Below are 20,506 nucleotides of genomic sequence, written 5' to 3'. Positions count from 1 at the left end.
AGTATAGCCACTCTTAGGTCTGTGATCGAGTGACCAGAGTGATAAACCCATTGTTTCATGTTCTCTGTGTGTGTGTATATAAATCTCTCCTCTGTTTTTTCCACCAAATGCATCCGATGAAGTGAGCTGTAGCTCACGAAAGCTTATGCTCTAATAAATTTGTTAGTCTCTAAGGTGCCACAAGTACTCCTTTTCTTTTTGCGAATACAGACTAACACGGCTGCTACTCTGAAACCATGTATTTATATACAAAGGGCTCATAATTTTAGTGGCATTAATAAAAGTTAAAAGGGCCCATATCAATTCTCTAGATTCTAGAGTGTAAGGTCTTAAAGTATTTAATTGATTTTTGTACAGGAAATGTCAGGATACATATTAAATGACCTAAGAGAGAAACTGGCACACATTTACCACTTCAAGTTTTATGTGAAGTATTCTTACAGTTGTAATGCTCTCCTATTTTTAAAGTGGTTTTTTACACTAGTTTCAGAAACTATCTGCCAGATGAACCATGTTTTGAAAATTTTTCATTTCACCAAATGAGGGAAAAGGTTAACAGTAATATAAAACACTCAAACTTACTCTTTAAACATTGGCATTTAGAGAAATATTTCCAAAAGCTGGGCAATAAGTTAGGCCTCCCAAATTACATATGCACACATTTATGTACATAAATCCAAATGTGTATATTGCCATCAAGTAACCGCATGCACAAAAACTACTGATTTTTGGTACCTTTTTGGTCCCAATTCAGTCAAGCATTCAAGCACAGGTGTGATGCTAGCAGACCAGATGCCAGCTCATACCAAGGCCCTGGGCCTCCCTAAATACTGACAGATACATAGCTGGAAACCAATCTGTCTCACCTGTATGTTAGTATAATTAAAATAGATATAATGTATGTATTATGACAAAGTACCTTGTCCTCCTCAGCAGACTCAGTCCTTTTTAGCCTTTAAGACACCAGCTTAGGCAAGGCAAAATCCTTACAGGTAGTATAGGGTCCAGTTATTCCTTTCCCTGAACAGTCGCTTAAGTTTGTTTTCCTTCCCTTTTGGGGAGGGCGTGCAGCCTCCCTTCCTGGAAGGATTCAGTGTCTTCCTGCCTTTAGCCTACAGAGAGCTTCTCTCCCTCACCCTGGGGAGGGTTTAAAAAGGTCTCCAGGAGTTGGAGCCAGCTGAACCTAATTAGCTGCCTAGCAACCCCTTTTGCAGCTGAACCTTATTTCCCCCTGGTTATCTCCTCCATGGACAGGTCTTTTAATCCCCTGGGACTAATTACTACCCCTCCCTTTTTTTGTAGCTGTTTGTCCTGGGTTTACCACAGTATTTAATGTTTAGACTTTATGGAATGATTGTAGGATGCTGCATGTATAAATCCTACTTATAATATCTGCAAAAAGAAAAGGAGTACTTGTAGTACCTTAGAGACTAACAAATTTATTTGAGCATAAGCTTTCGTGAGCTACAGCTCACTTCATCGGATGCATTCAGTGGAAAATACAGTGGGGAGATTTATATACACACACACAGAGAACATGAAACAATGGGTGTTACCATACACACTGTAACAAGAGTGATCAGGTAAGGTGAGCTATTACCAGCAGGAGAGCGGGGAGGAAAAAACCTTTTGTAGTGATAATCAAGGTGGGCCATTTCCAGCAGTTGACAAGAACGTCTCGGGAGGAGTGGGGGGAATAAACATGGGGAAACAGTTTTACTTTGTGTAATGACACATTCACTCCCAGTCTTTATTCAAGCCTAAGTTAATTGTATCCAGTTTGCAAATTAATTCCAATTCAGCAGTCTCTCGTTCTTACAACTACAATACCCACCTGCTGAAGTGAAGAAACAGATTGACAGAGCAGATGAGCACCCAGAAGTTACTACAGGACAGGCCCAACAAAGAAAATAACAGAACACCACTAGCCATCACCTTCAGCCCCCAACTAAAACCCGTCCAACGCATCATCAAGGATTTTCAACCTATCCTGAAGGACGACCCATCACTCTCACAGATCTTGGGAGACAGGCCAGTCCTTGCTTATAGACAGTCCCCCAACCTGAAGCAAATACTCACCAGCAACCATACAACAGAACCACTAACCCAGAAACCTATCCTTGCAACAAAGCCCGTTGCCAACTGTGTCCACATATCTATTCAGGGGACACCATCATAGGGCCTAATCACATCAGCTACACTATCAGCGGTTTGAGCATTGGCCTGCTAAACCCAGTGTTGTGAGTTCAATCCTTGAGGGAGCCATTTAGGGAATCTGGGGCAAAAATTGGGGATTGAGCCTGCTTTGAGAAGGGGGTTGACTAGATGATCTCCTGAGGTCCCTTCCAACTCTGATATTCTATGATGATGATGATCAGAGGCTCGTTCACCTGCACATCTACCGATGTGATATATGCCATCATGTGCCAGCAATGCACCTCTGCCATGTACATTGGCCAAACTGGACAGTCTCTATGTAAAAGAATCAATGGACACAAATCAGACATCAAGAATTATAACATTCAAAAAACAGTCGGAGAACACTTCAATCTCTTTGGTCATTCGATTACAGACCTAAAAGTGGCAATTCTTCAACAAAAAAACTTCAATAACAGACTCCAATGAGAGACTGCTGAATTGGAATTAATTTGCAAACTGGATACAATTAATTTAGGCTTGAATAAAGACTGGGAGTGGATGTGTCATTACACAAAGTAAAACTATTTCCCCATGTTTATTCCCTCCTCCCCCCCACTGTTCCTCAGAGGTTCTTGTCAACTGCTGGAAATGGCCCACTTTGATTGACTAACTCATTTGTGTGTGTGTCTGTGTGTGTGTCACCTGATTTAACCTTGTAAATAACTCATTTATTTTTCCCTGTTAATAAACCTTTAGTTAGTTTGTTACAGGATTGGCTACAAGCACTATCTTTGGTGTGTCATCAAAGGTGTGAATTGACCTCAGGTAAATGACTGGTCCCTTGGGACTCATAGTAACCTCAGAGTATTTTGTGATCTTTGGTGTAAAGTGACCATCTAAATCAGCTTCTGCACCAAATGACTGGAGGATAGTTAATGTGATGCCAATTTTTAAAAAGGGCTCCAGAGGTGACCCTGGCAATTACAGGCCGGTAAACCTGACTTCAGTACTGGGCAAACTGGTTGAAACTATAGTAAATAACAAAATTGTCAGATGAACACAGATGAACATAATTTGTTGGGGAATAGTCAACATAGTTTTTGTAAAAGGAAATCATGCCTCAACAAACTATTAGAATTCTTCAGGGGGGGTCAACAAGCATGTGGACAAGGGGGATCCAGTGGATAGTGTATTTAGATTTTCAGAAAGCCTTTGATAAAGTCTCTCACCAAAGGCTCTTAAGCAAAGTAAGCAGTCATAGGATAGGAGGGAAGGTTCTCTCATGGATTGGTAACTGGTTAAAAGATAGGAAACAAAGGGTAGGAATAAATGGTCAGTTTTCAGAAAGGAGAGAGGTAAACAGTGGTGTCCCCCAGGGGTCTGTACTGGGCCCAGTCCTATTCAACATATTCATAAATAATCTGGAAAAAGGGGTAAACAGTGAGGTTACAATATTTGCAGATGATACAAAACTACTCAAGATAAGTCCCAGGAAAACTGCAAAGAGCTACAAAAGGATCTCTCAAAAGTGGGTGACTGGGCAACAAAATGGCAGATGAAGTTTAATGTTGATAAATGCAAAGTAATGCACATTGGAAAGCATAATCCCAACTATACATGTAAAATGATGGGGTCTAAATTAGCTGTTACCACTCAAAAAAGAGATCTTGGAGTCATTGTGGATAGTTGTCTGTAAAAAATCCACTCAATGTGCAGCGGCAGTCAAAAAAACGAATAGAATGTTGGGAATCATTATGAAAGGGATAGATAATAAGACAGAAAATATCATGTTGCCTCTATATAAATCCACGGTATGCCAACATTTTGAATACTGCGTGCAGATATGGTTGCCCCATCTCAAAAAAGATATACTGGACTTGGAAAAGGTTCAGAAAAGGACAACAAAAATGATTAGGAGTATGGAATGGCTGCCGTATGAGGAGAGATTAATAAGACTGGGACTTTTCATTTTGGAAAAGAGATGACTATGGGGGGATATGATAGAGGTCAATAAAATCGTGAGTGGTGTAGAGAAAGTAAATAAGGAAGTGTTATTTACTCTTCATAATACAAGAACAAGGGGCCACCAAATGAAATTAATAGGCAGCAGGTTTAAAACAAACAAAAGGAAGGTTTTTTTCACACAACGCACATTCAACCTGTGGAACTCCTTGCCAGAGGATGGTGTGAAGGCCAAGATTATAACAGGGTTCAAAAAAGAACTAGATACATTCATGGAGGATAGGTCCATCAATGGTTATTAGCCAGGGATGGTCGCCCTAACCTCTGTTTGCCAGAAGCTGGAATGGGTGACAGGGGATGGATCACTTGATGATTACCTGTTTTGTTAATTCCCTCTGGGGCACCTGGCATTGGCCACTGTCAGAAGACAGGATACTGGGCTAGATGGACCTTTAGTCTGACCAATATGGCCGTTCTTATGTTCAAGATAAGTGAGTGGCAAGATAGACCAAAATGCCCCTGGGGGCTGTCTGTGATTCCATGTATATTGCCTGAGGAGTTTACACTTGTTACTTGGTTGATCAAATCTAAGTATAGAACTCACAACCAGTTTGGGGTTTGTGGCCTGCTTCTTGATAGACTGCCCTGAGGCTGGTATTCATGCTTGTGAGCCTCTCCAGACAGCATGAACAAAAACTATCTATTTTCTGTACATCATCCCTCAATTTGGTCCCAATTCAGCAATGCATTTAAGCACGTACTTAAGTCATTCAGCAAAGCACTTAAGTACTGCCAACCTTAAGACCCCAAAAATTCATAAGATTTTTTAAAAGAAAGACTATCTTGTAGTTTTGTTTTCTTTGGGGGAGGGAGGGAGAGGAAATCTGTCTTGATTTTGAACTCCCCTACCTATTCCCAATGTGTGACAATTCACGTGGCTCTCTCTCCCAAATATACTGGGTCAGGTGATTTTGGCCTCTGCTGCAGAAGCAATCACTCCCACATTTACCCATCTCCTATCCAGCCTTCACCCCATTACTTCAGCCCACCATATTAGTTCTACTCCCAGCATCAGCTCAACTTCCCCAGTCTCACTTCTGCTCCTCTCCGATGCCCGGGAGAATGGTGCAGTGGGATCTCTTCTCCCTCTTCTAGGCTGTTGGCAGCTCCCCCAGCTTTTCATTCTGCTCCTGTGGTTCTCAAAACCGGTCCGCCGCTTGTTCAGGGAAAACCCCTGGTGGGCCAGACAGGTTTGTTTACCTGCCATGTCCGCAGGTTCAGGTCCCACCAGCTGCAGTTCGCCACTCCAGGCCAATGGGGGCTGCAGGAAGAGTGGCCAGCATGTCCCTTGGCCCACGCCGCTTCCCGCAGCCCCCATTGGCCTGGAGCGGCGAACCGCAGCCAGTGGGAGCCGCAATCGGCCAAACCTGCAGACCTGGCAGGTAAACAAACCGGTCCGACCCACCAGGTGCTTTCCCTGAACAAGCAGCGGACCGGCTTTGAGAATCACTGCTCTACTCTACTCCTTCCCAGACAGGGTGCTGCAGGGAAGGGGAGGGAGAGGGGCAGAGTAGAAGCACCGGTTGGTCAAAGGAGGAGGGAAGGAAGGAAGGAGAGCCACCCTGAGCTGGCTGGGCTTATTTTGCTCCCTCCCTGCTCATGTGAGAATACTTTGCATTGCTATAGGGAAGAAGAGAGCTCTGTCTACAGCATCTCCAACTTCTTACTCTGCCCTAAGAGGCCAACAAGTCCATCAGAGGGTTGGAGCTTCTTGGATCATTGCAAGAATGGCTCCAGCTCCATCCAAAAGCATGTCACTAGTGTAAAAATTCAGAGAGTTGGCAAGGATATGTACTTAACTTTAAACCTGGGTTTACATTGCATTAAAAGTAATGAGAATTAAGCACATAGCTAAAATAAAGCACATATTTAAATGTTTTGCTGAACATGGATAGAATGCTGAATTGGGGCCTTTATGCATGCAAGTATCTATCCATTTTCCATGCAATATTATCTGAGTTGAGGAAAGAAATTAAGATTTAACGCACATAATTGTGTGCATGTCTGTTTTTATGGTCATCAAGTACTTGTTTTGAAATTATATCCCTTACAGTCACTTAAGATTTCAGAGTAGCAGCCGTGTTAGTCTGTATTCGCAAAAAGAAAAGGAGTACTTGTGGCACCTTAGAGACTAACAAATTTATTTGAGCATAAGCTTTCGTGAGCTACAGCTCAGAAGTGAGCTGTAGCTCACGAAAGCTTATGCTCAAATAAATTTGTTAGTCTCTAAGGTGCCACAAGTACTCCTTTTCTTTTAGTCACTTAAGAGTTCACAATGTACAAAACAAATTATGTTTTGGTAATGATCAGTTTCTTTCTAGTACTCTGAAATGCTGTCTGGCCAAACCCAATAGCAGTTATGTCAAAAGGTGGTAATAAATAGTGATGAGTATCTTCAGTTGCCTTGAAACTTAAAATTAGTGCTGTATTACCAGCTAAAGCACAAAGAAAGATACTGACTCCAAGTTCCCTTTTTAATATTCTGTTCCCAAATACAGTTAACTTTTATGTAAGTTTTACTTCAACTTACCTTACTTGGTGTACACCATTTATTAGCAAGCAAGTACAAGTTTCCTGCTAAAAACTTCTTTGTAAATACTTTTTTTATTGTTTGTGCAACAATCTATTTTATTGGTGGGAGGGCAGATTACTAGTACTTGTATATAGGGTTTATAATTTTAGGTTTTAACTGATAAACATTGAAAGACACCATGATACAAAAACTCCCACTAAAATCGATATTTATCAAACAAACACCAGAAAAAACACTGGAAATCATTACTTGTATCTAAGGGCTGGTCTCCATGGAGCAGTATTGTGAACTAGGGGAGTGTGATTTCTAAAGCACACTAACATATTACTCATTAATTGATCTATGTAGACCCTGCTAGACACTAAAGGTTCCCTAGTGCACTTTAACATACTGCTTTTTGAAATAGTACATGCTCAACCACACTAGGGAACATTACAAAGAGATTACGCATTACAATATATACAGAGAAAGCCCCCAAACTCCCTGATTTTTTGACATTTACAAAAAAACTCAAAAATTGCTAAAAATAACCCCTGAAAAATGAAATTAATAAACCCTGAAAAACAGAAGCTTTATTTATATAGCAGCAAGAAGCATGCTAGGCTCTTCACAGGTATACAGAAAGATTGCTCTCTAAACAGCTTAAATTGCAAACCTATAGTCATGACTAATACCAATGTTCAGTTGTTTTCAGCTTTAGGTCACAAAGCATTTTGTAAAGATGGGAAAGTATGACAGTCTCCTACTGGCTTTTGTATGTTACCATATAAAGCATACATCCAAAAGCCAGTAGGAGAACACTTCAATCTCCCTGGATATTCAATAACACATTTAAAAGTAGCCACCCTTCAACAAAAAAAACTTCAAAAACAGACTTCAAAGAGAAACTGCAGAGCTACAATTCATTTGCAAACTTAACACCATTAATTTGGGCTTAAATAGGGACTAGGAGTGGCTGGCTCACTACAAAAGCAATTTTCCCTCTCGGTATTGACACCTCCTCCTCAATTATTGGTGTGGACCACATCTACCCTGACTGAACTGGCCTTGTCATCACTGATTCTCCACTTGTAAGGTAACTCTCTTCTCTTCATGTCTCTCTCTCTCTCTCTATATATATATATGCCTGTATCTGTAATTTTCACTCCATGCATCTGAAGAAGTGGGTTTTTATCCACGAAAGCTTATGCCCAAATAAATCTGTTAGTCTTTAAGGTGCCACCAGACTCCTCATTGTTTTTGAGCCAAGAATAAAACCCAAGTCTCCTGATATTCAGATTAGGCCCTATCCATTGGACCACATCATCTCCTGTTGACTTAAATGGGACTCCTTAAGTGAATAATACTCTTCAGGATCAGTCTGTAGTGAGACAACTTATGAATGAATACAATGTAAGATATTTTCTATCACATTGTATTCAACTCCAAACCTAATTTCATAGAATCATAGAATATTAGGGTTGGAAGAGACTTGAGGAGGTCATCAAGTCCAATCCCCTGCTCAAAGCAGGACCAACACCAACTAAATCATCCCAGCACAGGCTTTGTCAAGCCGGGCCTTAAAAACCTCTAAGAATGGAGATTCTACCACCTCCCTAGGTTACCCATTCCAGTGCTTCACCACCCTCCTAGCAAAACAGTGTTTCCTAATATCCACCCTAGACCTCCCCCACTGCAACTTGAGACCATTGCTCCTTGTTCTGACATCTGCCATCACTGAGAACAGGTTTGCTCCATCCCCTGTGGAACTATCCCTTTAATTAGTTGAAAGCTGCTATGAAAACTCTCCTCACTCTTTTCTTCTGCAGACTAAATAACCCCAGTTCCCTCAGCCTCTCCTCGTAAGTCATGTGTCCCAGCCCTCTAATCATTTTCGTTGCCCTCTGCTGGACTCTCTTCAATTTGTCCACATCCCTTCTGTAGTGGGGGGACCAAAATTGGACACAATACTCCAGCACCGAATAGAGGAGAATAATCACTTCCCTCGATCTGCTGGCAACGGTCCTACTAATACAGCCCAATATACCGTTGGCCTTCTTGGCAACAAGGGCACACTGCTGACTCCTATCCAGCTTCTCATCCACTGTAATCCCCAGGTCCTTTTCTGCAGAACTGCTGCTTAGCCAATCGGTCCCCAGCCTGCAGCGGTGCATGGGATTCTTCCGATCAATTTCCACTTTTAATTGTTCTTAACCTCCACCTATTTTTCCTTCTTTTTGTATTAAACCTCCAACTATTTTATCCTCTCTTTTTGGTTGTTTTGACTGCCTCTTTTTATTTATTTTTTGTTATTTTTCATCCCTATTCTGTTTTCACTTTTTTCTTTCTTTCTTTTTTATGGTTTTTAACCTTTGCTTATTTTCACTTGATTTTATTTCTCTCTTTCCTGTTGTCTCTTGTCTGTTTCCTCCAGTTTGTTTATAAACTTTCTATCCTCTCCAATTATACTATTTAAACTCCAACTGAGTATCGCCCCCTCTGCAATTGTTGGTCTTAACCTTTCCTCTCCATGCTGACCCTAGATTTCTTACCCAAGTCCCATACAAGAGTCACACAGCCTCTGATTCTGTGCTGCATTCCAGAAACTTTGTATTATTACTATGGCATACAGGGGCAAGAAAGCATCCCAGCACCCTCCAGCTGGGAATTCCACCCATCACAAAGGGTTCTCCTAAGTGGCACAGGACTAGCATAATGGCCTTCCCCAGTGTAGGAGAAAGCTCTGTGTGTGGGAGGAAACACAGAGAGACTGCCCTGTGCTCCAGCTATTTTGGGCTGCCAGAGTTGCCCATTGGTGGCTGTGGAAATCTATTATAAATTGGAATAGCCCCTGAAGCTGCTTGCAGTTACACCAGGGACAGTGCAGGTGCTCTGCAAGTCTCATATTCTGGGTCTGGCTAAGGGGACCCCCAGGTCTACACTTCTGGACCAGATCACAATTGGGGCCAAAAAGTTACTCTTAAACCCGTTATTATGTTGACCAATTTATAGAGAAAGATCCTATTGTTGTTAAAGTGGATTTACCTCTATTCAATTTAGCCCATATACTATACCAGGAGAGGGTGGTTCTGACAATTTAGTCTTTCACAGATAGAGTCAGAGTACTGAAAGGACGTAGGAATGTCTTTCCTTTTTCTTTCACCTTCTTTATCTCTTTCTCTCACACATGCACTGTAAAGTGTTACCTCCAAAGCACTGTTAAGTAGTTACAATTGCTTTTCCCCAGAACCAGTTATACTGGTATTGTTCTATGGGATGGCCATAAATGGCAGTTTAAAAACCATAACACCTTTGTCCCACATACAGACCAAGCATTTCATTTATCCAATGAACTAATTCTTAATTGTTTATAGGGTTGGTGCAGCTGTGTTAGTCCCAGGATATTAGAAAGAAAAGGGAGTGAGGTAATATTGTCTATAGGACCAACTTCTACAGGTAAAAGGAGGATGATTTCAAACTTGACAGGTTTCAGAGTAGCAGCCGTGTTAGTCTGTCTTCGCAAAAAGAAAAGGAGTACTTGTAGTCTCTAAGGTGCCACAAGTACTCCTTTTCTTTTTGTGATTTCAAACTTGTAAGCACAAAAGCTTGTCTCTTTCACCAACAGAAGTTGGTGCAATAAAAAGTTATTACCTCACTCACCTTATCTCTCTAATTCTTAATTAGCTTTCAGAGGAAAAATACACAGCAGCTACCCATGGCAATGCACCTTGACGTCAATGTGAGTAAAGACAAAAATGCTGGGAGTAGACATACCCCTCCAGAATTACCTCTTAAACATCAGGAGATCGTGTGAGTCATTAGCAGATATCTTGTCTCCCAAATGAGCAGTTAACAACATCATTTTAAAAAGTATAGCTTGTGACACATGCAAACCTTAAAACAAAATCAAGAGAAAAATAAAACTTGCTTTGAATATCGGGAGATGTCGTTTTAGCAGCCGAGCAGGGCAAGAGCTTCAAAAGCCGCTCTTTAATGCTGCGTTTGGTACTGTTCTGAGCGTAGAGGAAACCTAGAAGATATATTATCAGGATTGTTAACATGGCCTTAAGCACAGCTTATGTGCATGCTGCAAAACTCGTCATGCCAAAATTCTGGTGGGTAAAAAGGACAGACAGCAGAGGGACAATTCCAACTTGAAAATATCAATCAGAAATATTGAGCAGGACAACAAAATTGCTTGTCTTTGCATATTTTCTATCGGGGCATTTTCCTGTGCGTGCCCTTCTTTAAAAGTGTTTGTCTAGCATAATAAGGACCAAAATGTAGACACTAACTCATGTCTTTAAAAGAGAACAAGAAGTGTGGGTGTTTTTAAAGATTTAAGTTACAAAATATTTACAAGCACTTCACTTTATTGTAATTATTTTAATTGCCATGTGATTCAAATATGAAAAAAAAACTGTTTTGTTGTCCCACGTAAAGGTTCTCCAGCTCCACAAATGAGTTTGCATCAAATGTTTGGACCATATAATTTATTTAGCAACTGTGATCACCAGCTGGCACTTTTGCCTTTCCTGAAAATTACAATGCTACTCCATACCCAGCCATTCCTCCGTTCTTTGTGCTTTGACATATAAATAATTATAACTACTCATTACACATTTTTATATATAAATGACAAGAAATGAGGATATGGCTATTTAGTCAAAGTAAGTGTTAAGAAATGAGGAAGATTATTACTGGCACGAATATTAGCCTGCATTAGTGGAAAAGGAGTGGCCAGATTAGATACCTGCCCCTTGGGTACATGTTAAACAAAATGTACGACACACACAGACAATCTCCTAGACTGATGTTTAGGGCAAGAGACAGAGTTAAGCACCGTAAAGCAGATAACTGATTTATCTTCCTAAACTAGGTAGTGCTCAATCTGGGTATTATGCAATTCCCACACTTCTCATCTCTACCACATACAGCTGACACAGGGCAGCACTTTTCCTGAGAGTTCCTGTTCTGGTAGCAGGGGTGAAGAATGAGTGGGGAAGGAATGAGGTGTGGTGGAGCCCATTGATGGTTCTGGCAGGACAGCTGCTACTCCCTAGTGAACCGGATAATTTTGGGGTGTTCCGTGCTTGTGGGTTCTGTGCTTGTGCTGGATGCTTGAGTGGAAAGTGTTATGAAGAAAAGCCATGTAACTTCCTCTCGTCTCCTGATTCTGAGTGACTAGAACACAGACTGTCCATTCTACCACCGCCAGCAAGCGGAAACAGTCTGTGGAGCCTGCAGTGCTATCTGAGGAAATGAAAGTACTTTTAAAGGTTGATCTTTTAAAAAGATTTTAAAAATTAAAAACAAAGAAAAAAGTTGGGAAAATGTTTTTAAAAAGTTGAAAGAAGTGAGGAAAGAAGGAAAGGCTTTGGTGGGGAGTGATGGGGGTGGGAGGAGGAAGGGAGGGAGAAGGCAAAAGATGCAAGTCACAGTCCTGAAGGGAAAGCAGATAGGGGAGAAAATCCGAGGCAATGTCAGCTTTTGTGAGTGTATGGGAGGGCCCAGTTTCAGCACAGGACCAAGGAAGTCTGAATTAACTCTTGGGGAATCTATTTTGAAAAACTGTTTAACAACAACAATTAATGCATTATTATTTGTATTACTGTAGTGCCCAGTGGCGCCACTCAGGATAGGGACCCCACTATGCTAGGCACTGCACAAACCCATTGTAACAGGCAGTCCCTGCCTCAAGGAATAGCTCAAGCTTCAAAGATTATTTTCAATATAAAACTGACCCATGAAACTCAGGTTGTCTTTTGACTGGCAGAGTAGCTAGGCTGTCTAACAACTGTGTTGTGAGCTAGATATACATCTAGCTTGCTGAAGAGTCTTGTTTTATCTTTATTATTTTGTTTTGTGTTACTAATTCTGGAAACAATGCATTCCAGTGAAACTTAATTCTAACTCATCAACTTTATTACTATTTACTACCTATATAGTTCTGCAGACATGCAAGGTATTTTACAAAACCAATAAAAGATGTATTCCTTCTCCTAAAGAGCTTGCAATCCAAGACCCTGGATTTGCTACTCTTGTGCCCATAGAATTCAGTGGAGTCCATGTGGTCTTAACTGTATCTCATCTACTTGCATCATCAATGCCAAAGGTAAGTTGAGAAAAACTGGAAGAGATGACAATACAAGAAGGGGTAAACAAGAGGTAGGACAGCATAATTTTGTTCTCACATTGAAAACTTCTGCATATATCTTGAGGGTTACAAAGAACGTTTTTGTTTATAAAGATTTTACACTAAGAATGGGTATAACGTAAAGGGGTTGGCCAATCTTATCATAGCACAGTGAATCAGCAAGCAAGCTTATATCTTCTGGTGGCTGCAATGAGTTCATCCTGGAATCATACAGGTATCTGTGATGCTACAGCCACCCAGTACAACCCTCGCAACCTCCAAGGAATCTCTGCCCACATTTTGTGAATGCTTAACCTGAAGGATTGCTTCCCTGAAACATTGAGATGACATACGGAACAGTTTTCATGAAGAAGCACAAGTCCGTACCCTCAGAATGGAGGATGGGGACTGTACATACAGGAAAATTTAGGTGTCCAGCTCCATAACTAGATGTCAGTGAGTTCAATAAGTAATTATAATGGACAACATGGTAACCATTTTTAGTATTGCAGAGGAAAATGTAAAGTGTCTAAGTTAGTGAATTTTTTTAGAAGTGAATATAGTGCTGGTAAAAGTTGGCAGAGTGGCCATTATTTATCCACAGAATACAGTACAAATTCCTCACACTGCCAAGCCAATGTGTCTCAAACATAACCTGTAGGAATCTAGAAGATGACAGAGCAAGGTTGTTCACTGCCCTACCATGTGCCCCAACTCTGCATTGAAAAGCACAGTAGAATCACTATGGGTTGGATTATGAAACTCACTCTTTCACCTTACTTCATGAGTAGCTCCATTGATTTCAATGGATCTGTTCATAGAGTAAAGTACTATTCAACACAAAAAAGAGTATGTCAATCTCAGTTTATCTCAATAAATCTCAGAATATGCATGCTCAGTTTTTTAATCTCTGCTGAGACGGTGGGGGAAAAAAACAGTTAAGGCTAAATGTTGTAGTATTTTTTTGTGAAATACCGTAGACATCTGCACACTGTGAAATAGGCTGCGAAAACTGAAGTGCTAGTAGATAACAACAGTAATACTTAGCATATCTATAATGATTTATAGGCCTGATTTTCTCAACTCTTCTTGATTTGGTTTATTTAAGGGCTTATCTTCAATGCAAAGTTAGCTTGGGTCTTACTCAGGGGTTGCCCCAACCCGGCTCCCATCTATGCACAAACCCTCTGGCCTGATTGTGGTGCACATTTATACCTGAGCTAGCTAGCCTTTCCTAGGGCTAGGCTAAAGCTCATGTGCTGCTTACACTTGGGCTGGTAATTCACCCACTTTGCAATGAAGATATAAGCTAAACCACTGGAGTCCTGATAGTCCACCAATGCCTCCCCACAATTCCTCCCAGGTGCCTAGGACAGACAACTTCTTCCACAATTCACTAAGAAAGAATCATAGAGCAGTTCAGCCTCCTGCAGCACTAGAGAACCATACAACTCCAGAAGTCTTAATGCCTGACAGCAGTACGTACTATACCAGTGTGGACTTATTAACTCAGATGGCTTTGCAGTGTGGCTGGTCAGACCTAAGCAAGGCTAACCCAGGTACTGATCACCCAGGTTAACTTTATTATAAAGACATATTCTAAGAATGGCTTTTGTTATTTACTATAAACCATATTCTGTTACAATGGCATAACTCCAAAGGTCAACAGAGTTATTTACACTGGGTAAGAGCTGAATTTGACCACAAGTATGACTACAAGTAGTGCTGTCGATTAATCACAGTTAATTCATGCGATTAACTCAAAAAAATTAATTGTGATTAAATACAGTTTTAATCACACTGTTAAACAATAGAATACCAATTCAAATTTATTAAATATTTTTGGATGTTTTTCTATATTTTCAAATATATTGATTTAAATTACAATATACAAAGTAGACAGTACTCACTTTATATTGTTATTTTTATTACAAATATTTGCACTGTAAAAATGGCAAACAAAAGAAATAGTATTTTTTCAATTCACCTCATACGAGTAGTGTAGTGCAATCTCCTTATGGTGAAAGTGCAACCTACAAATGCAGATTTTTTTTGTTACAATAATTGCATTCAAAAACAAAACAATATAAAACTTTAGAGCCTACAAGTCCACTCAGCCCTACTTGTTCAGCCAATCGCTAAGACAAACAAGTTTGTTGACATTTATGGGAGATAATGCTGCCCACTTCTTATTTGCAATGTTACCTGAAAGTGAGAACAGGTGTTCACATGGCACTTTTGTAGCCAGCATTGCAAGGTATTTATGTGCCAGATATGCTAAACATTCATATGCCCCTTCATGCTTCGGCCACCATTTCAGAGGACATGATTCCATGTTGATGATGCTCGTTAAAAAAATACATTAATTAAATTTCTGGCTGAACTCCTTGTGGGAGAATTGTTTGTCTCCTATGCTGTTTTACCCACATTCTGCCATATATTTCATGTTATAGTATCATCAGATGATGACCAGCACATGTTTGTTTTAAGAACACTTTCACAGCAGATTTGACAAAACACAAATAAGGTACCAATCTGAGATTTCTAAAGATAGCTGCATCACTTAACCCACGGTCTAAGAATCTGAAATGCCTTCCAAAATCTGAGAGGGACAAGGTGTAGAGCATGCTTTCAGAAGTCTTAAAAGAGCAACACTCTGATGCAGAAACTACAGAACGTGAACCACTAAAAAAGAAAATCAACCTTCTGCTGGTGGCATCTGACTCAGATGATGAAAATGAACATGCATCGGTGCACATTGCTTTGGATGGTTATTGAGCAGAGCCCATTATCACCATGAACACATGTCCTCTGGAATGGTGATTGAAGCATGAAGGGTCATATGAATCTTTAGTGCATCTGGCACATAAATATCTTGCGACACTGTCTACAACAGTGTCATGTGAATGCCTGTTCTATTTTCAGGTGATACTGTAAACAAGAAGCAGGCAGCATTATCTCCTGCAAATTTAAACAAACTTGTTTGTCTGAGCGATTGGATGAACAAGAAGTAGGACTTAGTGGACTTGTAGGCTCTAAAGTTTTACATTGTTTTATTTTTGAATATTTTTCTGGTCACATAATTGTACATTTGTAAGTTCAACTTTCATGATAAAGGATTGCACTACTGTACTTGTATTAGGTGAATTGAAAAATACTATTTCTTTTGGTTTTTACAGTGCAAATATTTGTAATAAAAATAAATATAAAGTGAGCACTGTACACTTTGTATTCTGTGTTGTAAGTGAAATAAATATAGTTGAAAATGTAGAAAACATCCAAAACTGTTTAAATAAGTGGTATCCTATTATTGTTTATCAGTGCAATTAATCGTGATTAATTTTTTTAATTGTGCCATTAATGATTTTTTTTTAATCGCTTGACAGCCCTATTTATAATCCAACTCAAAAACAACTCACCAGATAACATCAAGGCAGTAATGAAAGAAACAAAACCAAAAAACCTCAGGAGGTTCTCCCTTTAGTGGTGGTGATAAATTATAAACAGTACTTTGAAAATTTATTCACATGGTTAGCCAATATCATATAAGGTAGAACTCCATTTATCTGACTCTCCATGTTAACCACAACCAGCGGCACACTGGTCCACAAGGGGGCAAACTCTCCTGTGGCCACTAGATGGCGCTGCAACATTGCACTTTTCCGTTCTCCGGTTTATCTGGATTTTTATTATCCGATCTGGTCCCAGTCCCAGTCCCAGTTAGATCAGATAAACGGGATTCTGCTATACTTCTAAAAGTTATACTATATTTATACTATACTACATGTCATACTCCCAAGTATGTAAAATACTTTGCAAATTATGCCAAGCATATAGTGGAAATATATTTGTAGTAAACTGTGCACAATCTCTGTTCCTTGTACATGTAGAAACTGGGAAAAACAAGATTTGATAAATATGAGCAGTGCTAGTTATATGTTTTAGGGATAACAGGTATAAGATGCCTTTGTGATGTGCAAAATAATTGGAAACTAGATAAGAACAGGTGTTTAAGGTCTTTAATTAATCAAGTAGAATTTTCTATCTGTTGTAAACAGCTGAGGTATAAAAAACAGATAGTAATTGTAATACATTTGGAATATTGAAGCCTGGGTAAATTATCAACTCCTTTTCTATTGTGCTGATTTATATAATTTGATTGAACCAAGTTATCTGACATCTTATCAATAAAGAACTGAACCCATTGGTATCAACAATGTTTTCTACATTCTTTTTTCCTTAACTTTCCTCACCTTTCCTCTCTTTTTGTAGGCTTCATTTACCATCTTAACATTGGCAAAGGCTGTATGTAAGCAGCTCCCAATTACAATCCTGTTCCATTTTTCACTTGGCAGTAGCTGCTGTCACCAGCTGGTGAGGGCAATGTTCTCAACTTTCTGTGACCAAATCCATAGCTAAATTGCCCTCTATTTCTGTCCACTTCACAGGTTTCAAGTCACCTAACCAGCAAACCAGTTGCCATTGCCAACGCACTACCAGCCTATCTTAAAATATTAATTACAGGTTAAGTACATAAAGGAAAACAAATACAAAAGCAAATAATGAGAAAAAAACCACACAAAATAAGGTTAAAGACAATAGTTGAAAGGCAGAAAGAAAACACATTGTTTCAAAGCATCAAGAATATATTTCATCTTTAGAAACCTTGAAATCAACTTTGAAACCTGAAAATAAATCATAGATTCATACATCTGTGCTGCTCCATTTTAGACCCTCCAGAAGAGAATAGTGTTACAAGCATGTAGTCATTTTTCTCTCGTGACACACACTCTCTCATACACCAAGGATGCTATTACATATAAATGTCAGATAGCAGCAGCAGCAGCAGAAGAGACATGAATTATGAGTGAAATGAGTATTGATGGCAATAAATGTTTTTTCACAGGAAAAGCATTATCTAAATTATAATTATGGTCCCTTTCTGCCTTTATTTCTCTCAGTTTCAGTCTGGAAAAGCTGTGTACAGAGTAATCTTTCTTACTTATTTTCCTGGGCAGAGAAATCAAGCAGAGTACTGTTTCATAATTTACAGCCCTGTTTAGATCACAAGTCACGCTTTTGAACTATAGTTACCGTTTTTCTTCCTGGCATGTAAGTCTACAGATGGCAAGTGAATAAAACAGCAAATAATATTTTCCCTTAGACATTATGTTTCCTCTGGATCAATAATTATCACAAAGTCATGATGGGTGGGGGAGGCAATGAGGCTCAGAGTACATCCCCTTTTGTACCAATGATGGGTCATTTTTCTTTGTAAGGAGGAAAATCCCCATGCTCTAATACTCCCAAATGTGAATTTTTGGAGGATGGTTAGTACAAGTCCCATAAAACCAAGCAGTTAATGGATCATGCCTAGCTGCACAGGTCACATTTCCAAATTAATATTTTACTAGTAGGTGACAGTCTTGTACAATAATTAGATGAGTGGTGTCTCATGTAGGCTCCTTGTGGTGGGCCCAATTTCAGCTATACAACTCATTTTCTCCCAAAATCAAAACAGGGGCAGTCCCAATATGGTGGTCAGGGGTCAGCTCAGATGGAGAGGAGATGGGGATAAAAGAAAGTTTAGTTTCATTTTCACAGTTCATGACTTGTTCAGGCAGCCAAGGCATAATCCTCACAGGGACTACTTATGTAACCAAACTGGACAAGCAATATAATAGTTTACAACATAATTATCAAGCCTGAGCAGCCAAGTCTCTATGGTAGAGGCAAAACCAGAGCTCCTAGAGCTGTCAGCTGGCTGTTCTTTATAACTATGGCCAGCCTAAGCATTTTTTGCCAGGCCTGAAAGTTACCACCAGTTATATATCCCCTGTATTTTTTAAAAAAAAACAAAACAATTCCTGTCCTCTCCTCCCCTGCCAAAAAACTAACAATGGTCGCACACAGTATGTCCCCATCAGCTTCATAGAATGCAGAGTTGTGTAAACCCCAGCAATTCTGTCACCTGAAGGAGCCACTAAGAAGCTGAATTGATTAAACTAATGGCAAGACGGGCAAACATATGCATTTTAGGAACCATTGCAGAGATTGCTCATACAGCACTGCAGTTGCTCTCCCACCCATGAAACCTGTCTGTGTGCACCCACTTCAAATCAGCCTTCTATAAGAGTCACAGTCATGTGCAGTCTAAGACTCTGGGCATTGAAAGGCGCAGCCTACAGGCAGCACAGCTGTACAATGCTGCTACTGACCTAGATGAGAAAGAGGAATCCACTTTTCTGCTCACCTTCACTGAACTACAGGTGAGAATGAGATGGTATGGGGCGGAAGGCTTGGAAACAAAGTTTATGTGTGAGTTGAGAGAAAAGCCTGAGAATTACTAAATGTGCCAAACAGAGGAAATGGGAGATATGAGGGTTTGAATTAGGAAGGCAAGAGTCAAAGGGAAATTGTGGAAGAAAAGAGGATGAAAGAAGGCATGATAAAGATGAAGAAATGGAAAAAAGACATAAGAAGAAGTTACTCACCTTCTGCAGTAACGATGGTTCTTCGAGATGTGTCCCCCTATCGGTGTTCCACTGTAGGTGTGTCTGCATCCTTGTGCTGCTGATTGGAAAATTTTGGTAGCAGTGTCTGTTTGGCCCCTCACTGAAGGCTGGGGCTTCGGAGTCGAGTCTGTTATGGATGATGGTACCGTGGTGCCAAATTTGGCATCTGCAGCAGAGTCCCCCAGGATGGCATAGTGTTCTGCAAAGGTATGAGCCGATACCCAGGTAGCTGCTCTGCAGATTTCTTATACAGGGATACCCTTGGAGAAGGCGATGGATGAGGAAACCGGTCTCGTAAAATGTGTGTAGACTGTAGATGGAGGTACTAAGTTGGAATCTGGTAACAGAATTTGATACAGTTCAAGAGTCATTTGGAGAGTCTTTGAGCTGAAATTGCTGTGCTTTTGGACCCGTCTGAAATGGAGAGGAAGAGTCTCAGAGATTTTCTAAAAAATCTTGTCCAGTGCAAAGAAAAGACCAATGTTCTCCTTACATCTAGCATATGAAGGATGGCTATTATCCTGCTTAGGCTTAGGATAAAAGGTTGGCAGGTGAATGTGTTGGTTCACATGAAATCCTTGGGGGTGAACTTTGAATGTGGTCTAAGCGTGACTTTGTCGGGGAAGAACACAGTGAATGGGGGATGTGCCATCAGGGCCACTATCTCCCCTATCCTTCTTGCCGAGGTGATGGCAATCAGGAATGATATCATCACGGAAAGGCGAGTTAAAGAACAAGTGGCCATGGGTTCAAAGGGGAGTCTAATCAGTCATTGTAACACTAGATTGAGGTCCCATTGTGGGGTAGGAAGCTTGGGCTGGGGAAAGAGGTCCAGCTACGCCTTTGAGAAACCTCTTTGTAATCAGGTGGGGAAAAATTGAGTACCCTTCTAGAGTCCCAGTTTCTTGAGATCCAACATACTGTCTAGGACTATGGGTAGGGTAGCCATATCTGGTGTGGGCCATATCTTTTGGATTGACATCAGATCTGGAACCTAGTCCACTTCTGTAGATAAGTACGACAGGTAGTCGTTTTCCTACTGTGTAATAACACTTCCTTTACCTCTTCAGAGCATGATGTCTCTATGAGCTGGAACCATGAAGACTTTGAGGCTATATTATCCACAGGTTGGGATTGAGAGTGCATCTCTTGTTCTGCAAGAGGAGGTAAGAAATGATCAGA

General features: G+C 40.3%; 1 protein-coding gene across 7 annotated transcripts in view; it reads right to left on the bottom strand.

The window, feature by feature from the left end:
- Positions 1-20,506, bottom strand: part of KCNIP4 (potassium voltage-gated channel interacting protein 4) — an 849,263-nt gene that overhangs the window by 117,119 nt on the left and 711,638 nt on the right. The window contains exon 2 of one of the 7 annotated variants that reach the window (XM_038400064.2): positions 10,602-10,703. The exons of the other annotated variants lie outside the window; for them this stretch is intronic. Coding sequence (XP_038255992.1) covers positions 10,602-10,703 — 102 coding nt within the window. The remainder of the gene's footprint in view (positions 1-10,601; positions 10,704-20,506) is intronic. 7 annotated transcript variants of the gene reach the window in all.

The sequence above is a fragment of the Dermochelys coriacea genome, chromosome 4, assembly GCF_009764565.3.
Source record: "Dermochelys coriacea isolate rDerCor1 chromosome 4, rDerCor1.pri.v4, whole genome shotgun sequence".
NCBI classification, from domain to species: domain Eukaryota; kingdom Metazoa; phylum Chordata; order Testudines; family Dermochelyidae; genus Dermochelys; species Dermochelys coriacea.
The sequence above is the reverse complement of the archived record's forward strand: the minus strand, read 5'-3'. Positions and strand labels throughout refer to the sequence as shown.